This window comes from Ursus americanus, chromosome 34 (genome assembly GCF_024610735.1).
Source record: "Ursus americanus isolate L20-20 chromosome 34, mUrsAme1.1.p, whole genome shotgun sequence".
Taxonomy (NCBI): Eukaryota; Metazoa; Chordata; class Mammalia; order Carnivora; family Ursidae; genus Ursus; species Ursus americanus.
In genome coordinates, this window is record NC_142160.1 from 6,932,495 (window position 1) to 6,955,408 (window position 22,914).

At 44.6% G+C, this 22,914-nt stretch overlaps 1 protein-coding gene across 9 annotated transcripts in view; it reads left to right on the plus strand.

The window, feature by feature from the left end:
* The window catches only part of GLIS3 (GLIS family zinc finger 3), a 619,421-nt gene that overhangs the window by 570,205 nt on the left and 26,302 nt on the right, over nt 1-22,914 (plus strand). For all 9 annotated transcript variants that reach the window (XM_087858807.1, XM_087858808.1, XM_045772457.2 and 6 more), the window contains 2 exons: nt 2,763-2,931; nt 20,639-20,817. In XM_087858807.1, coding sequence (XP_087714933.1) covers nt 2,763-2,931; nt 20,639-20,817 — 348 coding nt within the window. The remainder of the gene's footprint in view (nt 1-2,762; nt 2,932-20,638; nt 20,818-22,914) is intronic.

Genomic DNA, 22,914 nt, shown 5'->3' on the forward strand with positions numbered 1-22,914 from the left:
TGCTACACGTGCCTACTTGTGTGGGAGAAGTAACACCCTAGGTAGGGCAACCTTTGACCAATAAGGAACAGGATTTGGTAGATAAAGGTTTCTTTTCCCGTCATACTCATTGAGCCCCAGATAGACTCCATTGATGTTTAGATTGTGCCCGTCCTTGTTTACTCCAATAAACGTGAATGATGCTGTTGGGGAGGGTAGGCGCCATTGCGTCTTGTTCCCTGGTCTATCCCAGGACCTCGCTCCGTATCTGCCACACCGTACGTACTCTATAAATATTTGTGGAATAGTTGGCTGCTGAGAGAGGAGGCAGAGGAACACAGGTGACTGCATACAGAGCAAAAGTATTAAAGTGAGTAGAGGAAGGGAGAGGACATTACAGTCAAAGCACAGTAGCGTCAGTTGCTGTCATGTGGTTGAGGTGTGACCAGTTGTCTGACTGAACCAGGGCTGAGGGCACAGTGTGGGGCCACGGAGAAGACAGTGTGTTATAAAGCACTAGAACACCACTTGACGATGTTTCCTGGCAGGTCTCAGGATTTTGCTAGAACTGATGTCTAGAGACCTGTTCCCCTCACTCAGTTGCAACCTCCCCAATGGCAGGGACCCACATGCAGTAGAGAGGCTAGCATGTAGTAGGCACTTAATAAATATGGGGTTAAAAAAATAATGGTTGGAGGACAGATGGACGGACGGATGGATGGAGGGATGGCAGACGGTTGGTCCTGGCTATTAAATGGGATGAAGGAGAGGCCCTTAACCAGGCCTTTCAGCTTTTCAGTGTGTGGCAGGCTACAAACAATACCAAATTTCCCAACCTGGTATTTCATTGCAGCTAACGCAAAAATGTGGCTGATGCAGCTCATGGAGACCTCTGGGAAGCACCACATTCTCTGTTGAACCATAGAGTAGAGCACAGAGCACACCCCAAGAGTCCCTATTGCCCACGGGGTTGGAAAAAGCAGGGGCAGCGGTTCCCTTGTGATGAACACATACACAGACATGCAAAAATACCTCCAGGGGATAGCTAGTGAGGGGCGCATTCGGCAACTACAACAGAATAAATAGGAGAGCTCACGTTTCTACACTAAGGCAGAAAAAAATTGAGCCGTGTTTCCACAGTGTCTCTGTGACCTCTTATTATTCCATTAGTTTTTGGAATAGTGTATAAAACACCAGGCTCCACGCTGACAAACACCAGCATTGAAACTATTGCCGCAGTCAATCCAAACAGCCTTCTCCCCTGGGTAAAATTATTATTTGGAATACAAGCAGAATTGTGGTTGCCTGAGTGAGCTGAGCATAAATGAGGGTAGTGATTCATAAGGTGACTCTAGCGAGTTTGCAAACGTGCAACTTCTCTGGAGGCTGACACACAACCGAAGGCCCTCAGTGCCTTTCTGAGCGTGTAAGCACTTTCTAGTCCCACCACCTCTTCAGGTCTTGGGGGGCTGTGGAGAATGCAGCCTTCTGAGGACAAGAGTTAACCTGACACAGGGCTGACTTACCAGAAATAAACCCTTCACATTAGATCACACCCTTGTCAGCAGCTTTTGAGCGGGAAGATGGTAATTCTGCTTCCTCGCATGTTCCTTTAAGTGCTTGAACTCTTGTTCCGTCGGAGTAAGCTTTCGGGGGCTGGGTCATGTGGGGTATTCGTGCTCTCCGGGAGAGGTTGGAGAAAGTGGTACTGGTCTAAAAGTAGCACTCCCTGAACTTTCAAACCCTCAGATCTCTTTGATTATGTGGCTGCTTCTTCTTAATCCTGAACCTGATTCCTTTTATTTTTTTTTTAGATCCATTTATTCTTTGACATCAGTAGAGTAAGTTCAAAAAGAGCAGAGATGGGGATAAAGCTCAGCATCGCTTTGTACAGAGAAGGAAGTTGAAGAGAGTCAGCGATATGATGCTGGTGTGATCGCAGCATAATGAGATGTGCGTGGAGTAGGTCCCAGACACCGAGAGCCTCTCTGACAGTGAGAGCCTCGGAAAGTGACAGGCCCGTCTCTTTTGTGACATGGTACCAATTAGCTGATCTAAATGGGCACATATTGAAGTCTGAGGTCACGTACAGTTCTCAGAGGCGAGGCTGCCCCTTCGAATGAGGCTGTACCTCACTCTCCATGTTGTGATAGACAACAGTGTGTGTTGAGGGGGTGTCTGGAGCTGTGTTTGAGGCCCCTTTTCATGTTTTGTGGTGCTGGGCCTGGACTCATCATTGATGGAGACTGAGTGTATCCATCTCTCACACCATCAGGGAAATGCCCGGGCCCGGTTAAATCTGAGGTTAAGAGGGTGTCGGATCCCACAGTGGTGCCAGGACCAGGAGACGATATTATCATTACCCCAATTTAGCAGTGACAGAGAGAGAGAGCCAGCCTGGCCCGCGGAGGCCCTTGCAGCCAGGAGAAGAGGCAAACGGCCTGTGTGTATGCCCTTCGGGGTCAGCAGACCAAATACTCTGTTACCTCTCGTCCCCCTGTGACTGAGCAGTGCTAACACAGAGACCTTCACCCAGATGCGGACATGACCTGATCGACTAATTGTACGGGGTCCAGGCAAGGAACGAGCCAAACTGTGAGCGTCAGCGGGAGCTGGGGAGTCTGTTCCACCCTGAAAACAAATGCTCTGTATATCCAGTGAGCAGAGCACTGTTCCCCCAAAGCCACCGAGAGAACCACAGACGAGCCCCTAAAACACACTTGCTGTCAGCCTATGGTATGTACAGCACGTGCGGTCTGACACTTGTTCTCCCTTGATTCCAGCCTCCATCTTCTCCAGCAATCACTCAAGCCGAAGCGGAACAGCTGCTGGGGCCGTGCCACCCCCACATGCTGTCGGTCACCCTTCTCCGGGACAGAATGTGCAGGGGAGCCCCCACAACCCCACCTCCCAGTTACCTCCACTCACAGCTGTGGACGCGGGAGCCGAGAGGTAAGGCCATCTGTCTCTCTTCTAATAGGTGTCGCCGCTCAACTTCCCAGCGCAGAAAAGTACTTTGACAGTTGCTGAATTTTATTAATAATCCATTGGTTGGGTCGAGTTATCCAAAGGTGACATATTGAAAGTGCATCTACAAAGCGTGTGGATCAAGTATCTCATTATCTGTCTTACTTTCCATGGGAAAAGCTGGGAAGATGCTGGCAGTCTCCAGCTGGTGTGTGTGATGCTGGGAAAATGCATCCGAATTCCCATCTTCCCCACCTGCCCTCAGTTTGTTTCAGTGACTCAGCTCTAAGACACTGTCCCCACAGGCGGGAAAGCTTTCCAGATGCAAGATGGCGCCTTCGGCACAGAGATCAGGATTAGCTTGAGAGTATAGCATAAAAGGGCACAGGATTTTTTGTGGGTGACAAGCAAGGGGCTGTTCACTGAATACTCCCTCACAAAGAGTTTTGGGGAGAAAAATTTTAAATCTTGACATTTCGGTCTGTCTTTGGACTGCCCAAACTTCCAGTAATGTGGACAGCCTGTGCCCCCTTTTGTTCTCCTCCCCACGTGTCAGCAGGCTTGAAGTGACCTATGCAAGGGGTACTCCCAGAGCACCCACAGGAAAAAAAAGTTGTTGTGGGTATCCCTGTGCAATCCTAGAGTCCTAGGATATATGAATGGGTTGAATGGGCAGCAGGAGCGAAGGTTTTCAGTCTTGAATTTCAACCAGCAGTCTGTGGTTTCATTAGTGTTGGCCTGATGTATGAGTTTTTAAATATGTGTTTTTAAGTTTGATAAATGCTATACGTTTTTTTCTTATGCCTGCTCTTCATTTACTAATACATCTGTTCATTTAATAAATCTGTTGAGTACTATGTGTTGGACACTGTTCCGGGTGCTAGAGATGCCAAAATCATTAAAACACGGTGCCGCCCTTAGGATTTAGTGAGTGAGGACAGACGTATAAACAAAGTATAGTAATGTTGTTTGGGTAAATGATGTAATCAAGATGCCACAGGAGCCTGGAGAGGACGTCCGTAATTCTGCCTCAGGGAGGGAGGGGAAGAAAGGGTGATCTCGGCATGCAAGGAAGATTAAGACTTTCCAGATGGATAAGGAGAGCAGCATCCAAGGCAGCCAGAGGAGCACATAGGAGATGGGAGAGGGACAAGGACACGCATGGAAGGAGGTTCCAGTAAGGTCAGGTGCCATCATCCAGAGTGGACAGGACTGATGAAGTCAGGTAAGAGTGGGTTGGCTTGGTGGAACCATGTATTTTATGCCAAGGGATTTACCTCTTACTGAAAGCAAAGAGCCATTATAGCCCATTTAAGGGGAGGGAGACACATCAGAGTGTCATTATAGAGCAGGAACTCAGGCGACAAGATGGCAGAGTCATTGAAGCTGGGAGCAGGGACAGGAGGTAGGGAAAACAAGAAAGAGGTTATTGTAGGAGTCCTTGTGAGTAGTATGAGGACCTGAACTACGGTGAAGTGGGAAGGATGGAGACTTTATCCAAGGACTGTTATTTAGGAGAATTGCTAGTTATTAATGTATTTATGGAGTAAAGAGGAAGGGCAAATTCATTTGCCAGTTACACCTCCAGACACAGATGGGAAAAGTATGTCATTAACAGAAGCAAAGGGAGTGTTTAATAGGAAGAAGAGTGGGAGAGAAAGAATGATAATAAATGGACTTTAGGGTTGGGGTTTTAGGCGGCTGTAAAACATCCGTGTGAATGTGTCTAATAGTCAATCATAAATATGGATCAGAAGATGTTAGACTGCTCTTAACCGTTCTGCCTGTGTGGTCAAGTGCAAACAGCTCCTAGCCTCCTCCCCCAGGCTCCCATCAGCAGAGCAGTGCGGGTAGTAACCATCTATTAAGTTCACGGACACTGGGGGTGGACAGTCCTGCCAGTTATCTGATGTATTTCTAAAGGTTGAGATGAGCGTATTCATTTTGGCATTTTATTAAGTTTCCAGTTGGGTTTTAAGTGACATTAGCCATGGGCTCCTCATCCTCTCATTTCCTTCTGCCTGGCTGAGAATCATACTCTGCAAGGTCATGAAGCTAAGAGACCATCATTTGAGACCTCTTCTTCATCCCATCTTCTTGTTAATACTCATTAATACTCTGTTTACAAGAATACAAGAGAAAAGCAACCTTTTGCCTTCTTTTTGCACACAGCCTTTAAAAGCATAGAGGTAGAAAAAGATTTTAGCCATGACTGGCGTTAACAACCACCCAAACACCCAACGTGCGAAGCCCAGCTCCAACGGTTGCTGGTTGCTTGAATGTGTCCCCTAGGTGCTCCTGCTGCTTGGGTTTGTTTGTTTGTTTTTAACATTTTATCTCAGTTTACAATTTTAATTTCTTTTCAATTCCCTCTTTTGAAAGCTTGTAACATATAAAAAACTACAAGAATAGTACCGTGAACACCCATACACCCTGCATCCTCATTCACCCACTGTTGATATTTTGCCTTCTCTTTCTCTCTCGGTCTCTTTCTTTCTCTGTCCGACTTGAGAGATCCTTTGTTTGTTTGCTTGCTTGTTGTTTCCGAACCCTCCGACAGATTGTTGTGAATATCATTGAGCTTTAACCCTAATTACTTCGGAAAAGATCTCCTAAGAAGGACATTTTCCTGCATAATCACAGTGTAATTATCACACTCCAGAAAGTTAACATCAATAAAGCATTATCTAACATGCAGTCAATACTGAAATTTCCTTGATTATATAAGTAATGTTCTTTGTAGCTAGTTTCTTTTTTTCTTTACTTTCTTTTGATCAAGGATTTAATAAGATCACAGTTCTCATTTCTTGTTACTCTTCTTGAATCTAATGAAGTTCCCCAGTTTTTAAAAAGTTACCATCATCATCATCATCATCGTTGTCATGTTTCATGACATTGACAATTTCTAAAGACTCAGGACATTTATTTTGCAGAATGTTCCAGAGTTGGGACTTGCCTTCTCTTTCCTCTTGGACAGACACATTCCTTCTCATCAGGAGCCCCACGTAGAGAATGAGCCTCTGCTTGCACGCCATGGGGATAAGATTCAATGAACCACAGCAGGGGAAGCACCTAGCATGTAGCATAGCGTGAAGACAGGCAACCTTGGCGTGGCTGAGAGATTGAGGTTTAGAAGCCAGAGGGTGTTGTTACATAATGACAGTGGTTGATAAAGTAGATCATCCTGGACGGTAAAAAGGGGAGGAGCGGGAGGAAGGTAACAGTACTTTCTATGGCTGGGCAATGAAGTGGACCTCCTCACACCTGTGGCTTTGCCTTGTGCTGTGCTCTTCCCACCGAATATGCAGCCCATTCCTTTGCCAGCCCAACTGGCCTGGACAAGTCGATGGAAGGTTATCTCTTCCGATCAGGTCTGGGGAGGAGCGTGACATGAAACAGCCCTGAATTATGCACTGTGTTTGCATTAGTGTGCAGAATAAAAACACTGGGAGGAAATGTGCTTACCTTCCGCTTTTGGTTTATAGATCTTTGCCTCTGTTTGCCTGGGAAATCCCCCAGTAAAAACTCCAGCAGTTTTCTTAACGGAAATGGGTTTATCACACTTTGCAATTTTTAGTGGGAAACGCATTTTTTCCTGCTTTGCGGGCACTGATTCATCATTTACTTAGCTTTAGCTTGTTAATAAAATGGGCTGAGTCACTGTCAGAAGTCAGGAAAGGTCCACCACATCTATCCAGTTAGCATCAGGTTGTTTGATCCTTGCCGTCATAAAATAAAGTAAATGCAAGTTCTCTCAATTTGATGAGGCTCCATTTTTATTTTGAAATATTATCGGAATGACACATCATTTTGGTGATTTACTCAGCACCACCCCACATCACCTAATGTTGATTTAAACTTATTATGGGAAGTGGTGTTTCACGATGTCATGTTGAACGAGCCAGGGCTACTTTCTGACAGTGACTTCCCATAAGAGGGACCCAGCGTCTTTGGAAATGTCAGTTCGTTGGGTTTGGGTTTCATAGTATGTCTGTTAGAGCAGAGAAAACAAACATATTGATGTGACTCCCTTTTTGAGATGGAGAAATCTTACAGTCCCAAGAAAAGTCCGCTGCATCTGTGTCGCGTTCCTTGTCCAAGAGCATGTCAGCTGCCTCTCTCCATTCCACAGATGTCCACAGACACAGGGTGCTCTGTAGTACAAGTGACAGAGCTTAAGGAGACTTGTGGATTGACCACCTGGGGTGCCTGGTGAAGGGCTTCAGCGAGCCCCATCTCTGAGCCAGAAAAGTCTGAAAACAGGGAACGGATGAGGCCTCCTCAAGGCGTACGCAACCAGGACAGAAATCAACAGCAGAGAATGTTAGGGACGATTGTTTTTGAGAAAGTAGTCAAACAAAATACCTTAACCAAAAAAGGAATGTCAGTTTCTTGAGTCTGTATCAAGTATTGGGAAGCTGCACTGTTTTTTATCCGTATCAAATGTGACATTGCTAGGATTCTAGATATAGATACACACACACACACACACACACACACACACACACACACACACAGTCTTTCTGTGCCTTTGGGTACCAGGCTGGTCTTCACTGATACAATTTTCTAATTCAGCCCTGGAAACATGTTGTAGCTTTTCTGGATGCTAAGGGGTTAAGGATAGCAACTGTTTTCTATTTAACTTCTTTGCAATTCTGCACTATTCTCCAACTCTTGTCAAACCAGCCTGCTCACTGACTTTGTTTGTTTCTGCATCTTATTTCAGTATCTCTTTCTACCTAGAAAGACAATAAGGACCTTCCATTATTGTCCTATTCTTGACTAAACATTGCCCAGCCTGGAGTTTGGGTTAGTTTGCAACCCAGAAAGCCCCCTTGCATCTTGCAGCTCACGGAGGCAAGTTCCCCTGTTTAGTCTCTTGGTTCTTATCATCTGTTTTATTTATTTATCATTTCCCAGATGTTATCTTGCTAACTGAATTATTAGTTCTCTGGGGGCAGGAACCTAATAACCTTATAACTTCCAGAATGCCTGTGTGGTGCTTCACAGTGCTACGTGCTGCAGAGGGTTTGACAAGGGAGAAGGACCAGTGCGGGAATGCCTAGGAAACAGGAGGCCATTGCCAGCTCCCACTCTCCAGGTGGGAGGTTCCTAGAAAAGAGTGGTCCACCCTGATTCATTGGTCTGGACGGCGGTGAACCCAGTTCCCAAAGTTCGAGTCATCTTATGTAACCTGCATACTTTGCTGTAACACATAATTGCCCTAATACATACGCACATGCTAACGTGCACACACACACACACACACACATGCGTGCACACATGCACACACACACACACACACACACACACACAGATTGCTAGGACTCCCCCAGATCTCATCCACTGTGCGGGCTCCCTACATTGCTTTTCTGTGATCTTCAGTACTAGAACCCTGATACTCCCCATCCTTCCCTGAAAAGCTCAAAACCAGGCCTGCTGCTTTGCTGTCCTTCCTTCCCTGGGACTTTCTGAGCAAACAGGGACATTGATATCTTCACCCACTCAGCTTTTTTCAGCCTTACACACACACACACACACACACAAAATAATCTTTCTCTCCTCTCCCTTCTTAGGCTCCTAGTAGATGTGCAATAATGGCTAAAATCATAAGCATCACATAAAATATTAAAGTTTATCAAAATATATCCCAGCACCGGGGACATTCATTTATTGAGTTACTTAGTCAGCTGGTGTGTGGGTACCAGGTGATACGCTGGACCCTGAGGATACAGCAGTCAACAAGACTGACAGAACTCTGTCCTCTCAAAGTGTGCAGTGTAAGGAGAGACATGGCCAACAGGCAGTCATAACTTAGGCTATTATGCAGGGCTGCCAGAGGAAGATGTGGGGGCACACTGAAAGGCACACAAAAATGCCCCCAAATTGGGGGAGCGTGGGAGAAATAGAAGAAGAAACATATCCCTGAAATCTGAAAGTCTGTCAGCCCCGGCCAGGCCCTGTGGGTATGCACAGGAGCTGAGAGAAGGGAATGCCAGCAGGGGTGGGGCTTTGCGTGGGGTGGGGAAGGGGCCTCATAAGCTGCCTTCAGGAAACTGGGCTTTCCCTGGAGGACAGGGATTTGTGTATTTGCCCGGAAGTGCACCCTGGGGACTCTGGCATACATCGTGTTATCCACCCAGCAAGAGTTCAGAACATATTCTACACCCAACAGAAGAAGAAATGACAGAGAATAGACAAATGGCCTGTGTGGTCCTCGAGAGACAAACGCTGTCCTTTGTATATCCTACACCAGCGAGGAAGCACGGGTTTTATATTACTTTCTTTTTTAATGTAATTGGAAACACCAGTTTTGCCCCTTACCATTCCTAGCTTGTAATTTATGTAGTCATGACCTTGATATTAGAGGATTTTGAAGAGTCACTGAGTATCAAAAAAAAAAACAACAACAAAAAAACAAAAACAAAAAAAAACACCTGCATGTGAGAGACACAGTGACGAAAACGTGGAAGCGAGAGCTCTGATGTCACCCGGAAGTTGGCCGCACTCGTCTTCTCTCGGAGAAGACCTGGGTGTCATTAAGAGGGATCCACGTAATGTAATCACGACTCATCCACTGAGCGCTGCTCTAAGCGCTTCCCTGAGGTGCGTCACACTCTCCCACAGGGACAGAAAGATACCTGACTTACGGGGCAACTAATAGCACTGGCCCCAAAATAAAGCTTGTCAATCTTGATCATCGAAATATTTGAGAAAAGCCAGAGTTGAAAAACAAACATAGGCTTCACATAGCCGTTTCCTCAGCCTGCGTGTTGACATCTGCATCGCGTCCTCTGACAGGCCGTGGATGTCACGCTCACCCAGTGCTGCATGATCGCGAGCACCTCCTTGCAGCACTTTCTGGAAAACAGTTACCCTCACTCAGCATCCCATGAAGGGTCCGTTTCTCTGTAGGAAAATAACTTCCGCAGATATTCAGGGTTGAGAGACGTGGTGCTTAAAATCCACGTGCGATACGCACATGCGCACACACGTTTTACATGAGAATCCCTGAATGTGATGAACGTTGTTCCCAATGTCCATGCTCTGAGTAGAGAAGAGGCAGAAAATCCCAACGTCCCAGCCTTGAAAATGGAGATGAGAGCATTGGGTCTTAGATTAGAAAATCTTGGGGTCCTTACTCTATTTTTTTTTTCTTTATATCTGTGGAAATTTCTGGTACTTCTCCAAGTTTATTCCAGGGCAAAATAGCCCACAAGACTTTAAGCTTTTTTGATGCTGGTCAGTGACCACAGCCATGCTTTATCCTCTATGGCAGGTGTCAGTTGGGTTATTGGCCTGTGGAATGAAACTTCTCATAGAGATATTCACTGTATTAACAGCTTCTTAAATATGTCCCCTGAGGGACATCTGGGTGGTTCAGTCGGTTAAGCAGCTGCCTTCAGCTCACGTCATGAGCTTGGGGTCCTGGGATCAAGCCCCACATGGGGCTCCCTGTTCAGTGGGGAGTCTGCTTCTCCCTCTACCGGCCCTCTGCTTGTGCTCTCTCTCTCTCAAATAAATAAATAAAATCTTTTTAAAAAAATATTTTCCCCGATCTACTCCTCTTAGCATACATACAGGGAAATTGGTGATATTTGCTCCTTTCTTCTTACTTACCAATTGGGGAAAAAAAATAAACAACAACAAGAAGACATTGCTGAACTGGTTTTTCTAGTCTTCTCTGATTTGTCTCTGATCTTTCTCTAATTTAAATATCTGTGTTGTCTGCAAAACTTTTATGAGCACAATTTTCAGAGTCCAGTGTGTTTCTTGATAATGGAGGAGAATAATGAGCTAAGCCTACATGGCTATCTTAACTTACAACTAAGAACTTAAAAAACCTAGTCAACTTTGATCCCTCCTCTTCTCAAGCATTCTTTCATCTCATTAATCTGTAAGTCCTGTTAGCTGTACCTTCAAACACAATCAGCTTCATTTCTGCAAGTGGAGTTCACCACTGCCCCCCCATCTCAACTACAGGAGGCCCCTAACTGTCCCCCACATCAGGCTGTGGACCCTCATCCTGTTAGCACACACAGGCCGGGGCTCCGCACCACAAGGGGGGCCCTTCAAAATGTAAATGGAGTCTCTGAGGATTTCCTGCTCACATCCCTCCCAGACCATGCTTGGAGTCAAGTACAAACTCCTTTTTGTAGGCAAAAAGGCCCTCTATGGTCTGCCCTTAGTCACAGTCTTACCACTGCTCCTCCGGCTTATTCTGCTCTGGCCACACTGGTTTTCTTACTATTCCTGGAAAACACCAACTAATCTTGCCTCGGGGCCTTTGTACATGCTATTCCTGAAACCTGAAAGGCACCTTCACCAGAACTTTATATGATTTGTGCCTTCATTTCTAGTGTTGGTCAAATGTTACCTCTTCAGAAAGGCCTCTCTTGACCACTTCCCCTAAACCCTCCACCCCCGCCAACCTCACTCTCTTTCGTAATCCTGCTTTGTTTCTCTTCATAGATTTAACAGTCCCCGAGATTATGCTGTCTCCTTACTGACTTGCTTACAACCCCCTAGAACTGGAGCTCCCTGAGAGCAGGGACTATCATGCTTACAGCTCTTACCCTCCCAGCGCTAGGGCATTGTGTGGGATGAACGGATGTGAACAGAAGGGAGGACCAGAACTATGATTTCTTTGTGATTTCTGGGAAAGGTAACAGTAACCCTGAGCAGGTGACTGCTGCTCTTCCATCTGCACACTCCCCTGCGTCGCCTCAGGGCAAAGCAAGAGACACTGATGTGAGCGTACGCGTGTCACTCCACCAGACAAACAGCTTGACTCATGGTCCAAATATCTCTTCACATCAGATTGTTTTCCACGTATTTTTAGTTTTGAAGTGCAGTGGTTCTTCATTTTAAAGAGGTCTCATTCATTTCACCTCTGAATGCCAAATCAGCCATCTTTATTTTGTTCCCACATTCCAAACAAATCTACCTCATGCAAAGCCCAAGATGATGTTTTTTTAGTCCCCTTGGATTTTCAGTCAGGAAAGTGAGTCATGACAATAACAAGGCTTGAGGTAAAATAGAATTCCTTTTCTTGCAACCTCTACTTTAGTGCGTTAGCATGAAGCAACATGGAGTTCAAACTAAGCCATTATGTGATTCGGATATATCAGTGTATTCCTTTGCTTTCTCTAAACAACAGGTCATATGGAGACAGAATTCCCAGAGTGAAAGCCCATAAGCCTTTCTACTGTGACCTGGAAATCAACTTTATCTTTTCCCCTTTTGGGTGGGAAGCAGTTGGGGAAATTGGCTCTGAAGGAACTGTATATCTTTTTGCAAAAGAAGGACTGTCTGCCTGCTGGTGGTGAGGAGACCACTGAAGTGAGCAGAAACCACGAGACAAAGGTTTTTTTTGCTCCTTTTTCTGAAAAATAGTCTTTTGTTGCTTTTCTGTTTAATTGAAAGGAGAAACAGTTTGTTTTCTAGGTTTTAATCATCTTCCCCAGAGTCAATGATTGGAATCATTCTCTTGAATAAGATGTTCTCCCCTCAGAAACAGAAACTGTGGTCTCCGGGCAAATATAGTATCCAAGTGGACATTAATTAGCTCCAACTGGGCAAAGGAATCATCCACCTGGACACAAAGCCATCACCAAGTTGGGAGCTAAGTCTGTGGAACCTGTGGTCTCTCCAACAGAGTAATTTCTCAACAGCAAAGACCAACATTTATTAAATACTTATCTTTGCGTAGGGCTGGATAAGGAGCTAGAGATACAAAATGGTAGCAGACATCCAAGGATTTGATGTTCTTTTCATCAAGAAGAACCAAGAGCCCTTCTCTGATTGTGAATTTTTAATAGATGTGGTTTCTTCCAATTCATTTCTCTAACCAAATGTTGAGCTTTGTAGTCAAGGGAAGGTACAGAAAATTCCTTTGTGGTTACTACAGTAGTAACCTGACATCCTGAAAAGGAAAAAAAAATCACAAATAAACAGCACATGTTATTACTGATCAAACTGCCACCCAGCTAGTTTCTTTCAAATTTATGGATTATATTGACTTTTAAGGTCTCGTTTGGCAGTGGATTTCAAAGGCACCTGGCCATACTTGGCAGGAGTACTGCATCTAAAGTTAATTCTGAAAGTTCTTCTGATGTCATCAAGAGGCTCGTGTTCACAGTTTGAGACCAGGAGGAAGACATGGAAGGAGCCATTTTTTTTATATACCTGTGCCTCCCTTTCTCATGTTTGGACAAAACAACACTCTTCCCCCTCATGTGCCGTCTGGCTTTCTCGTTACACTCACTTCTCAATGTTTTTCTTTCATCTGATCCACTCTGTTGCAAAGCAGACTGAACTCTATGCCTCACGCGGTGCTGAACAAGAGAGTCTTCTCTTTGCCACAGGACCATGAGTTAATCCCCTTGCTCTGACCTGCTCAGAGCTGCCCAAAGGATGATCTCATTGCAGAAGGTTTTCTTTTTTATAGCAGAGTTTTTGACATCAAATGTCTAAGACCACTCTGGATAAATTCTCTTCTGGTTGGTGGTTTTTTTGTAAAGAGGATTTGGCAGAATCCAACTTTTCTTCCCTTTCTCCCCATCACATCAGATTCTAAAATAGACAAACAACAGAGTCACAGCCAATTCTGCAGTCAAGATATTCCAAAAAATCCCAGCTCTTGGTTAAATGTGTCCTGCATAATTCATTTCTCTGACATATCCTGGGTGTCCTCTCCCCTCCCTCTTCATTCCCACAGGGAAAGAGAGATTGTAATACTCTCTGCCCTGTTTCAGTCTATCCCAGAAAAAAATACACTCCTCTGCCTTGGGGCATTGATGACTTTGTTTTCTTGCCTTAGAACCGACCCCCTATACCCAAGTGCAGAAAGTGTCCTCCGGAACATGCCATCCTGTTTTCCACACTCACTCACTCATCATAATATATGTGTGAGTCTTCTGTGAAAAACCTTGGTGATCTTTTCACCTACAGCCAGTTCACAGCCCTCATTTTGTCATGGTCTGTGGAGGCTCAGGCAATCACATTTGAGCCTTGGTCTTGCCCAATGTGAGAAATTATTTGCAGTTAATACGGACCCAGCCTCTCATGAGGAGAATGAAGCACTAAGCCCTCGCAGAAGATGGATTCAGCTCTTTGACTAGTTGGGAACAGACTCCTCGGACAGACATACAGCTCTTGGCGGGCTTCGGTCCTGCCCAGATGGACAGTGTTGCAATTACCCACACTTCCCAGCGGCTGTTTCTTCATTACTGAAAGCTGGTCTTGATTGTCTCAGAAGCAGAATTCAATTTGCAGTTCCCCCAGTAACGTGCTGTGATTCATTCGGGGACAAATCTGGATTGAACTGAGTCCAAGTGTCTCTTTTGTGAGACAGAAGGGAAGTATAAGTAGATACTATAGTCACCCAGATGAGTCAGCCAGGAATTCATGAAGTGATTCATAAATCGTTATAAAGACCACTAAAGTCTACTAAAATGGAGTGCTGTCTGGCTATACAAAGTGGGGTATTATCATTGGGGGGTTTTTTTTAGATGTTAAATCAGATGTGAAATCCTTAAAACTGTGCTTTTCTTTTTAGGTTTTGAAAAGGATTCCTTTTTTCCCCCTCCGTAGTTGGCCAACGGCTAAAGCCACTTTTTATTGATTAGTTTTCACAGATGAATTTAAAAACCACCACAGTTCTTTGGGGGATAAAAAAAAATGCCTCCCCAAATCCACCATAGACCAGTTTGTATCCATTATTTCTACTCCCTAGCAGCAAATCAATAATATTTTTCATGTGAATACAATAAAACGAGCTGTTCTGATGCATTCTTCCTTCTTTGGGAGCTCCATTACCCCCGTGGAAGAGAGAGGGGAGAAAAGAACTGTCCAAAGCACAGATCAACCAACATTTAATCTACTTGATGATGAAAACCCTTCTTTTCAAAGTATTAACCCCCAACACAATGCTAAACCACACAGTCCCACGCTGCTTGCTAGAACTGCTTGAATATACAGCACAAATGAAGAAAAATAAGACGTATTTATAACACGTGCTTAACCTGCAACATGGTCTATTAGCAAATATTGTTTGAAGAAATACAGTTGTTAGTTGACATAGAAATCCCTTGGACTTATAGACAGGAGACAGCATTATTTGAAAGGAGTTATCCAGCTGGAAAGACCAAAGGTGTAAGCCCAGCTTGGGCATGAAGAACTCTAGTGCAGAACTGAACAAGTTCACCAAAGCAAACTGGGAAACAGGTTGCCAGGTTTTTTCAAGGCAGTGGATTGTTGATACGCCTGTCCCCACCAGCTGGTGAGAAGATTCCAAATCTCAGATGCTCGCTGGAGTCCTCCACTGCCCTCCCTCACCCCACCCACCCCTCCACCTTGCCTTGCCTCTCCACTAGGGAGCATCTGACCTTATTTGGATAGAGTGGTATCTGGAGAACCAGCTGTGTGATTGGGCAAATCATTTCATGTCTCTGGGCCTACTTTATCTCATCCAAATAAGGCTATTCCATTGCCTTTCAGCTAGAACATGATATGATTGTGTGGATTTGTGAACTCACGATACTCTGTGGGGAAACCCAATGCCAAGAAATGAGACTCTTAAACAAGACCATGACTATCTGCCCTTAGAACTAGAAAATTAGCCAGATGAGTAAATGCCTTGCTTTCTCCGAGCCTTAGTTTCCATATCTGAATAGTCAAGAGAGAAAAGAGTCCTAAGATTTTTTTTACTTTAAGAACTCCGTAGAAATTCAAATGCAGCGCTGGAACCACAGTCTCCTAGAGCTCTTAAGCACTGGGTATGTGTTAATGTCAGGGATACCTTAAGTGTACATTCCACTTGGAGCAGTCATTCCATAAACGTGTGTTGATCATCTGGAAGGTGTCAGACATTGTCTAAAGTACTTTGAGATCTCTGACTTCCCAGTTTTAAATTATCCATAATCCGCCCCTAGCCCTCACTTTCCATTCTTGATTTTTCTCTACAGTATTCTTTTCCTCAGTACAATATATAGTTTGCTTACTTAACTTTGTTCATTGCCTGCTTCCCCTCCCTGAAATAGAAGTTGCACAAAAGCAGGGATGTATGTCCTGTGTTGCTCTGTCCCTAGTGATTAGAACAGGGCCACACACTGGGTCAGTGCTCAATAAATATCTCTTGAATGAATAAATGAATGTGTTATCTCAGATTTTATGATCCCCAGTAGGCGCTGAGATTATCTTTATTTTATCCTTGAAACTGAGGCTGGGAGAAGTCAGGGAATTTATTCAGGGTTACCCAGCTAGTAAGGACAGCGCCAGAATCCAAGCCCAGTGGGTCTTCAGCGATATCCATCTCCTTCTGCCATTTGCAATTTTTCTGCATATGAACCTCATCAGTTGTGTGTGTCTCAATTTGGATCCACCATTCTGTGAAGCATCTAAGACTGTTTCTGAGTACTGCAGCTACAGAAAAGAAGACCTCTTTGCTTCTGGCCAACCTCACTGCGAGGTTGGAAAGCTCAGTGTGAGGCGAGGGTGGAAGTGGGGCCACAAAAAGGGAAGGAGCATAACTGACTAAATCCCACCAAATAATAAGACATTTTCTAAGGTGTGTATAGATATATATTTACAGAAGCCTTTTTAAGTTGTTTTTTTTTCCCAGAAGATTTTTTTTATGAGCCCTTTAAAACCTACCCCTCCCCCATTTTGTTTTTGTTTTGTTTTTGGGTTTTTGGGGTTTTTTGGCAGGAGGTGGGGGAAGGGTGCAAACCATTGAACCATGGGATGGCTCACACTGAGGTTATATAAACTCCTCTGCTAAAGGAGTACAAATGGTTGACTCAGTTCTCTGGTTTGCTTTTGTGCGAAGTGATTCTGGTAAGCAGTGTTTTTTTTTTTTTAATTTCTAGTCCGTTGTGTGCATATTTATGTTAACAATCTTCTATTGTTTCAAAGAAGAGACTGGTAAGCTACGTTGAATGAAATCTGTGAAATTTGAGCTGCAGACCAGCAGCTGGGGGACAGAGTTGGACCTAAAAAGATTTCAGATGTTCTCTCTTCTGGCTCTTGGACCCTGCTGTAACTCAGAGTGAATTAGAGTGACGTCATCTTGTCCTGACGTAATGGGGGACGAGCTCTTCCATGGGAGGAAAATTGCAAATCACTGCAACTTAGACTCAGCATCAAAACTGTTTATTTTAGCATCAAAAATTTTTAATTCACCATCTTTGATTTAAAAAAAACCTCTGTTTTGGACAGAATGTTCAGACCATATTCATTTGGGTATGTGTGCATATTAAAAAAACAAGGTTGGAAGATCGGAGGGCACTAAGAAAATGGGGTTCTGAGGCCCTACACCCTACCCTCAATAACAATAAGAACATTTGACGTTTGGCTTAATGAGCTTCTGTGTAAATGCGTATGTTCTTGGCTCTTTGCTTGCTTCTGGAGTGCATGGCCTCAGACCACTCAAGTTTCTCGAGTCCTTTGGCTTTTTCTAAAACACTTTCTGACATTGGTCTTGTTACAAGTTGTCAGTGATTGCTCTGGACGCTCCCAGGGCGTTCCCACTAACAGAGGGGCTCCCCCACTTCTGCACGCCTCTCCTACCCCCTCGCCTCAGATTTTAATTTGCTTATTTTACTCTACTGTGAATGGGTTAACATGGAAGCAGGTTTATAAAAGTTAAATTTAAATTAGTAGAGAGAGTGTGAGAGATTTTTCCATAAAATACTATGTACCGTGTTTCAACAGTAACAAAATTAAATCTAAGTACTGTACTTGAAAATCAATCACATTTATACACTCGTTTCTTATGCTGGGCTTTTTAGCGCTGAATTTTTCTTTATTTCCTTGTTCCTAGCAATTGTGTGGATAATGGTAATCACATCTTGTCACTTCTCATCCTTTCTCTATACGTGTAAAAGTTAACATTTTTTGTATCAGTCCTTTCCTTTCCAAATCAAGGACTTCTTTAGGTGTACGTTTATCTCACCTACGATAGTTTACTTTGAAGTTTTTATTAATACTTTATATGAAGTGACACACTATATTTTAAAATTGCGTTAACTTTATACCATATAATCTTACTTATTTGAATAACATGGAGAAAAATCCAGTCTGAATTAGCAAAAAGCAAAATCTGGAGTCAGTCGAAGGGTCAGTAGGTGTGTTTTACTCCCCGCCCCAGGTCTCTGAAATAAGCACTGCTAACACCTTGTGATACTACCACATTTTTTTTCCTTTGCTCACCGTTACTGTTATGTAATACGTGGTAGCCAAGAGGGCATGGCCAGGGTTTGGAATTTGCATGAATGAATAGATAAGAATGATTTAGAATTACCATATAATTATATACTCCTAGATAGATACATAGATACATAATTTATATGTAGCTATATAATCCAGATATAGATGTAGAGTCTCTCGTATGGAATTTACATTCTAGATGACTCCTAAATGAATTCTGCCCTTGTAGCTAGTTGAAATCTTCCCTTCCTTATAGCTAATAATCATAGTTCACTCAATAGCCAGATCACCCCAAATTACAGAGAAAAGATTTTCTATTGCTGACAGTCTTCGCCTCCTTTCCCCTCCCCATCTATCTTTTCTATCTTTTTTAATCAAACCCTTGTTTCTGAGTCAGACTCACCGGCCCCAGGACAGGGGACTGTGAAACAGAATCCCTCTCCTCCATCAAGCTGACAATATCAGGGTCAGACTTATACATACTGTGACTTGCCCCATCCACACTTCTCCGCCCCGTCAGTCCTCAACGGAAAGGAAGAGCGGCACAAGTATCAGAGAAAAGACCAGAAGATCAAGAGTGTGCTGCCTCTTCTATTCCCAGATGAAGAAATACAGTCAGGAAGCAAGTCAATGATCTTCCTGCTTTGCCATGCCAGTGGCAGAGGTTGTCTTCCGATTCCAGTCCTCCCCATTCTCCCTGGGGGTCTCCTGCCCACAGGGCTCCGGGGTGGGGTGGTTGTGTGGCCTCCTGTTAGCCCTAAAGCCTGTGATCCCACAATTCCTCAGCTGCCTCCCATGACCTCAGAGAGAGTTGCCAGATGCATTAGGGACATGTTCCCCAAGAAAATAGCCTCCATATGAGGAATCCTGGCACACGGGTTTTTACTAGATGTTCTCAGGGCAGTGACCGGGTTCATCGGCGATGTGTTCGCTCAAGGCCATTCAGCACATCTTCCAGGCTAATTCCAATTAAGATGATACACTTGGAAAATATATATTTCCCCGGCCCAGGGTATTCAGTTACTGTTCTCCTGCAGCAAAGTGAAAATAGGCATCCTAACGCAGCCAGTTTGTTTCAGCCTCCTCTGGAGACTTCTCTTCTCCCCATCCTCCCTCCTCGGTTCCCACATCCCCTTCCTCCATAGCCCTTGCGGGACAGAATTCATTTAGGAATCGTCTAGAATGTAAATTCCATACTTTTTTTTTTTCATCCCCTCGTTCTTTCCTGGCTCAACACAAATATAGAAGCCCAGCCCTGATCAATATGCTGATTCAGAATGGTGCACATTGCTTTATAAACTTGACTGGTTCAGTTTCCCTTCCTACCCTCTATGGCCCTACGCAAGAGCCCAGCAAAGCAAGGGGACTCGTTCTTGTGCAGTGAGCCGCGTACTCTCTGGCCGCTGCTCGGTGTTAGCGTCGGACAAAGCCTGTCTTTTCGCTCGGCGGGAGGAATAGCCAACTGAAAGTTTTCAACTTGGTGGGCCTTTCTAAGGACACGAAACAATTCATTGCTGATACACTTTGCTCCCCAATTATTTTGTCACTTCATCTCACGGCACTGACTGGTTCCCCGTGCCAGCCCCCTAGTGAGCTGGGGGTGGCACTGAGGGTCACTTTGGTGGTTTGTGAACAGTGGTAAACTTGAACACTGCTCTGCCAAGTGCACCTTCCCTTCAGTGCTAGAAAGTGGCTTTAAACCTAGGGAGTCAGACCCTGCCAATGTCCCCTGACAGAAGACTGGTGGACAGTTATCAGTCTTGGGTCCCAGGTTAGTTGACCAGGTCACCTTGTATCTGCCTGTCCCTCCTCAGAACCTAGCAATAGCCTTACTGTGATTAGCACGTGTGACTGCAAGAGATGTCCCACAAGGCGTTGTGGTTGTGCCCTGAGCAGCGAGCATTCTTTGCCAAGCACAGAACCTATGCAGATAGGTTCTGGGTCTCAAACCACACTTGATCTTTGAGGTTTAAATTCACTCATTCTTGGCAAAAGAAAATGTATTGTTTAAAGAGAACAGGATGAGAGAGCTTTATTATAAAGACTTGTAACACTTCTTGGACCTCAGAAATGTCTCACAGAACAAAATGTTTATGAGCTAAGTGTAAATGAATCAGAAACATAAGGATCAAATTTCCCCTAAAATGCAGACGAATTTAAAAATTAGCAGAAAAGGAGGCCTGGCAAAAGATGTGCTTTGAATTTCACCAAACCCAGAGTATTTGAAATGCATTATAAGAGGCTTGACAAACCCAAACTGTGACTACATTTTCCCTTCGTTGACCTCTTTTATCCCCTCAGTATCTCAGTTGAGAAGTCAGTCGTTAAAGATGGGAGAAAAAGTCTTCACCAATTTCTTTTGAGGGCTTTTTGTCACACTCTTATCCAGCCAGTGTGGAAATCGGAATTTGGCTTTGAAGAGTTTGTCTCTGCGCCCACTTTTTCATGTCCCTCACGCTTCCTTTCCTAATCATCTCCCCAGGTTTGCACCTTCTGCCCCATCTCCTCACCACATCAGTCCCCGGAGAGTTCCAGCTCCTTCTTCAGTAATGCAGAGAACACAGCCTCCCCACACCCAGCAGCCAGCGGGTGGGCCACACCTGAAGTCTTACCAGCCAGAAACAAACTCTTCCTTTCAACCAAATGGAATCCACGTCCATGGTAAGTGGGGAGCCGACCGCCCCTTGAGTCTCAGAAAGTGATGTTGCGCCGTCACTACCAGACAGGTGCCTTCGTTACCAGCAATGGGTTCCTTCGGTTCGGTCATACGCCTAAAATGTCCCATGAAATCTCATTGCATTTTCCTGGTGTTGGCCCTAAACTGATAGAACTCATGACACCCCAGAGCGGTCAGCCCAAGATGATGATCCGTTTACTGATTAGTGATTTCACACCTCATGTGGAGCCTAACAGCGCCTTGTGTCCTAAACAATAGACAGTCTCTTAAAAGGGAAGATCGGTAGAAGGAAGGGAAGAATGAAGGGGGGTTAATCAGAAGGGGCAATGAACCATGAGAGACTATGGACTATGGGAAACAAACTGAGGGCTTCAGAGAGGAGAGAGGTGGGATAATGGGATAGGCTGGTGATGGGTAGTAAGGACGGCACGTATTGCATGGAGCACTGGGTGTTATACGCAACTAATGAATCATGGAACACTACATCAAAAACTAATGATGTATTGTATGGGGACTAACGTAACATAATAAAAAAATTATTATAAAAAAAAAAAAAGGAACAACAGGAGGGCTTTTTGCCCACACACGTCCCATATCCGCAGAACCTCTCCGTTCTTCAAGGCCCAGGTGAAATGACACCTCCTCTCTGAAGCCTTCCCTGGTGTCCTAGCTGGGTTGCATCTCTTCTGTCTCTAGACTCTGACTGCATATCACCTGCGTCTCTCAGATATCACTCTTGCTCGCTCTCTACCTTGTTAAGTTACTCCTTGCGAGGAGCACTTGCCTTTCTATTAATATGTAAGTTTCTTTCTGGGGTCAGAATTTTCTGACCCGTTGTTCTTTTTCTTGGAGAACTTAGCACAGTTCTCTACGTGTTATAAAGACACATAGGTACTTGGTAGGTATGGAGAGAAAGAAAATGAGGAAAGGAAGGTAAGAGAAATCATGACGATGTTCAAAATGTGAAGATCTGGTGTTGAACTTAGAACATACACGGGGAACTAAGTTTGGCTGAATTTCCTTTCTTTACACCAATTCTGCTGACTCAGGCAGATATCTTTGTGAACATCCATAGAAAGTTGAGTTGAGTTGTTGAATTGCATGGACTCAGACTATACATAGCCTTTTACTTCCTGGGGGCAAAAGGGATCCTGTCCATTTAAAGGAGATTTTCAGCTCCATCTAAAATATAGGGCTGTCCCCCATCTGCCTCTTGCCGATTCCTGAATTTGCTCCACGTGAGTTATTACTTTATGTTAATGGGTGGTGTCCCCAAATAAATAGTAATCAGTAGTATACCAGGTGAGTGTGACTAGGTGTGCTGGCAGAATCAGGCAGTGCTGTGGACCTAGGTGTGGGGGAGGACAGCAGAGTGGGGGCTGGACAGCCAAAGAGGAGACCACGTGGACAGAGTAGTGGGCTGTGGGAAGGGAAAGACCTGGAGAAGTCCAGGCCACTGGCTCCGACTGCAAGTTCCATCCCTCACTCCCCCTCTCTTCCTGAGCGCAGTCACACAAACCCTCATTCCCGACGAAACATGGGCTCCCACCACTGTTTGGGCCTGTGGTGATTGTTACGGTCTTCTGTTGGTAACCTTCGTCTTAAGCTTTAGTTATGTATTTATTCAACCCAGAAATATTTCTTGAGCACCTACTGTACGCAAAGCAAAGCGTGTGTGAGGAAGACAAAGAGAGCACTCTCCCTGTAGGGGGAGACCTCCCGACTCAGGAGAGGGGCTTGTCTAATGTGGGGAAGATCCAGGTCCCTTGTGCCGGGCAGCCACCCTTACTGGCAGGCAGGAGGTGGAGCTTTCCGGAATACAGAGTAGGTCACTGATCCTACAATACACCATTTTTACCCTTTGCATTTTAATATCGCAGAGATCTGAACATGCGTCAGTCAGTCTCATCGTATGACTGACAATGATTTTTTTCTCCAGTGCTATAAAAAATAATGGAGTATTTCAGGCGATCATGTCATAGTTCCAATGAAAGGCCGTATGACACTTCGATGACAACTGTGAAACGTATTTTAAAAATTCAAAAATTAACCTACACATAGAGAAAAAAAAAAAGGAAAAG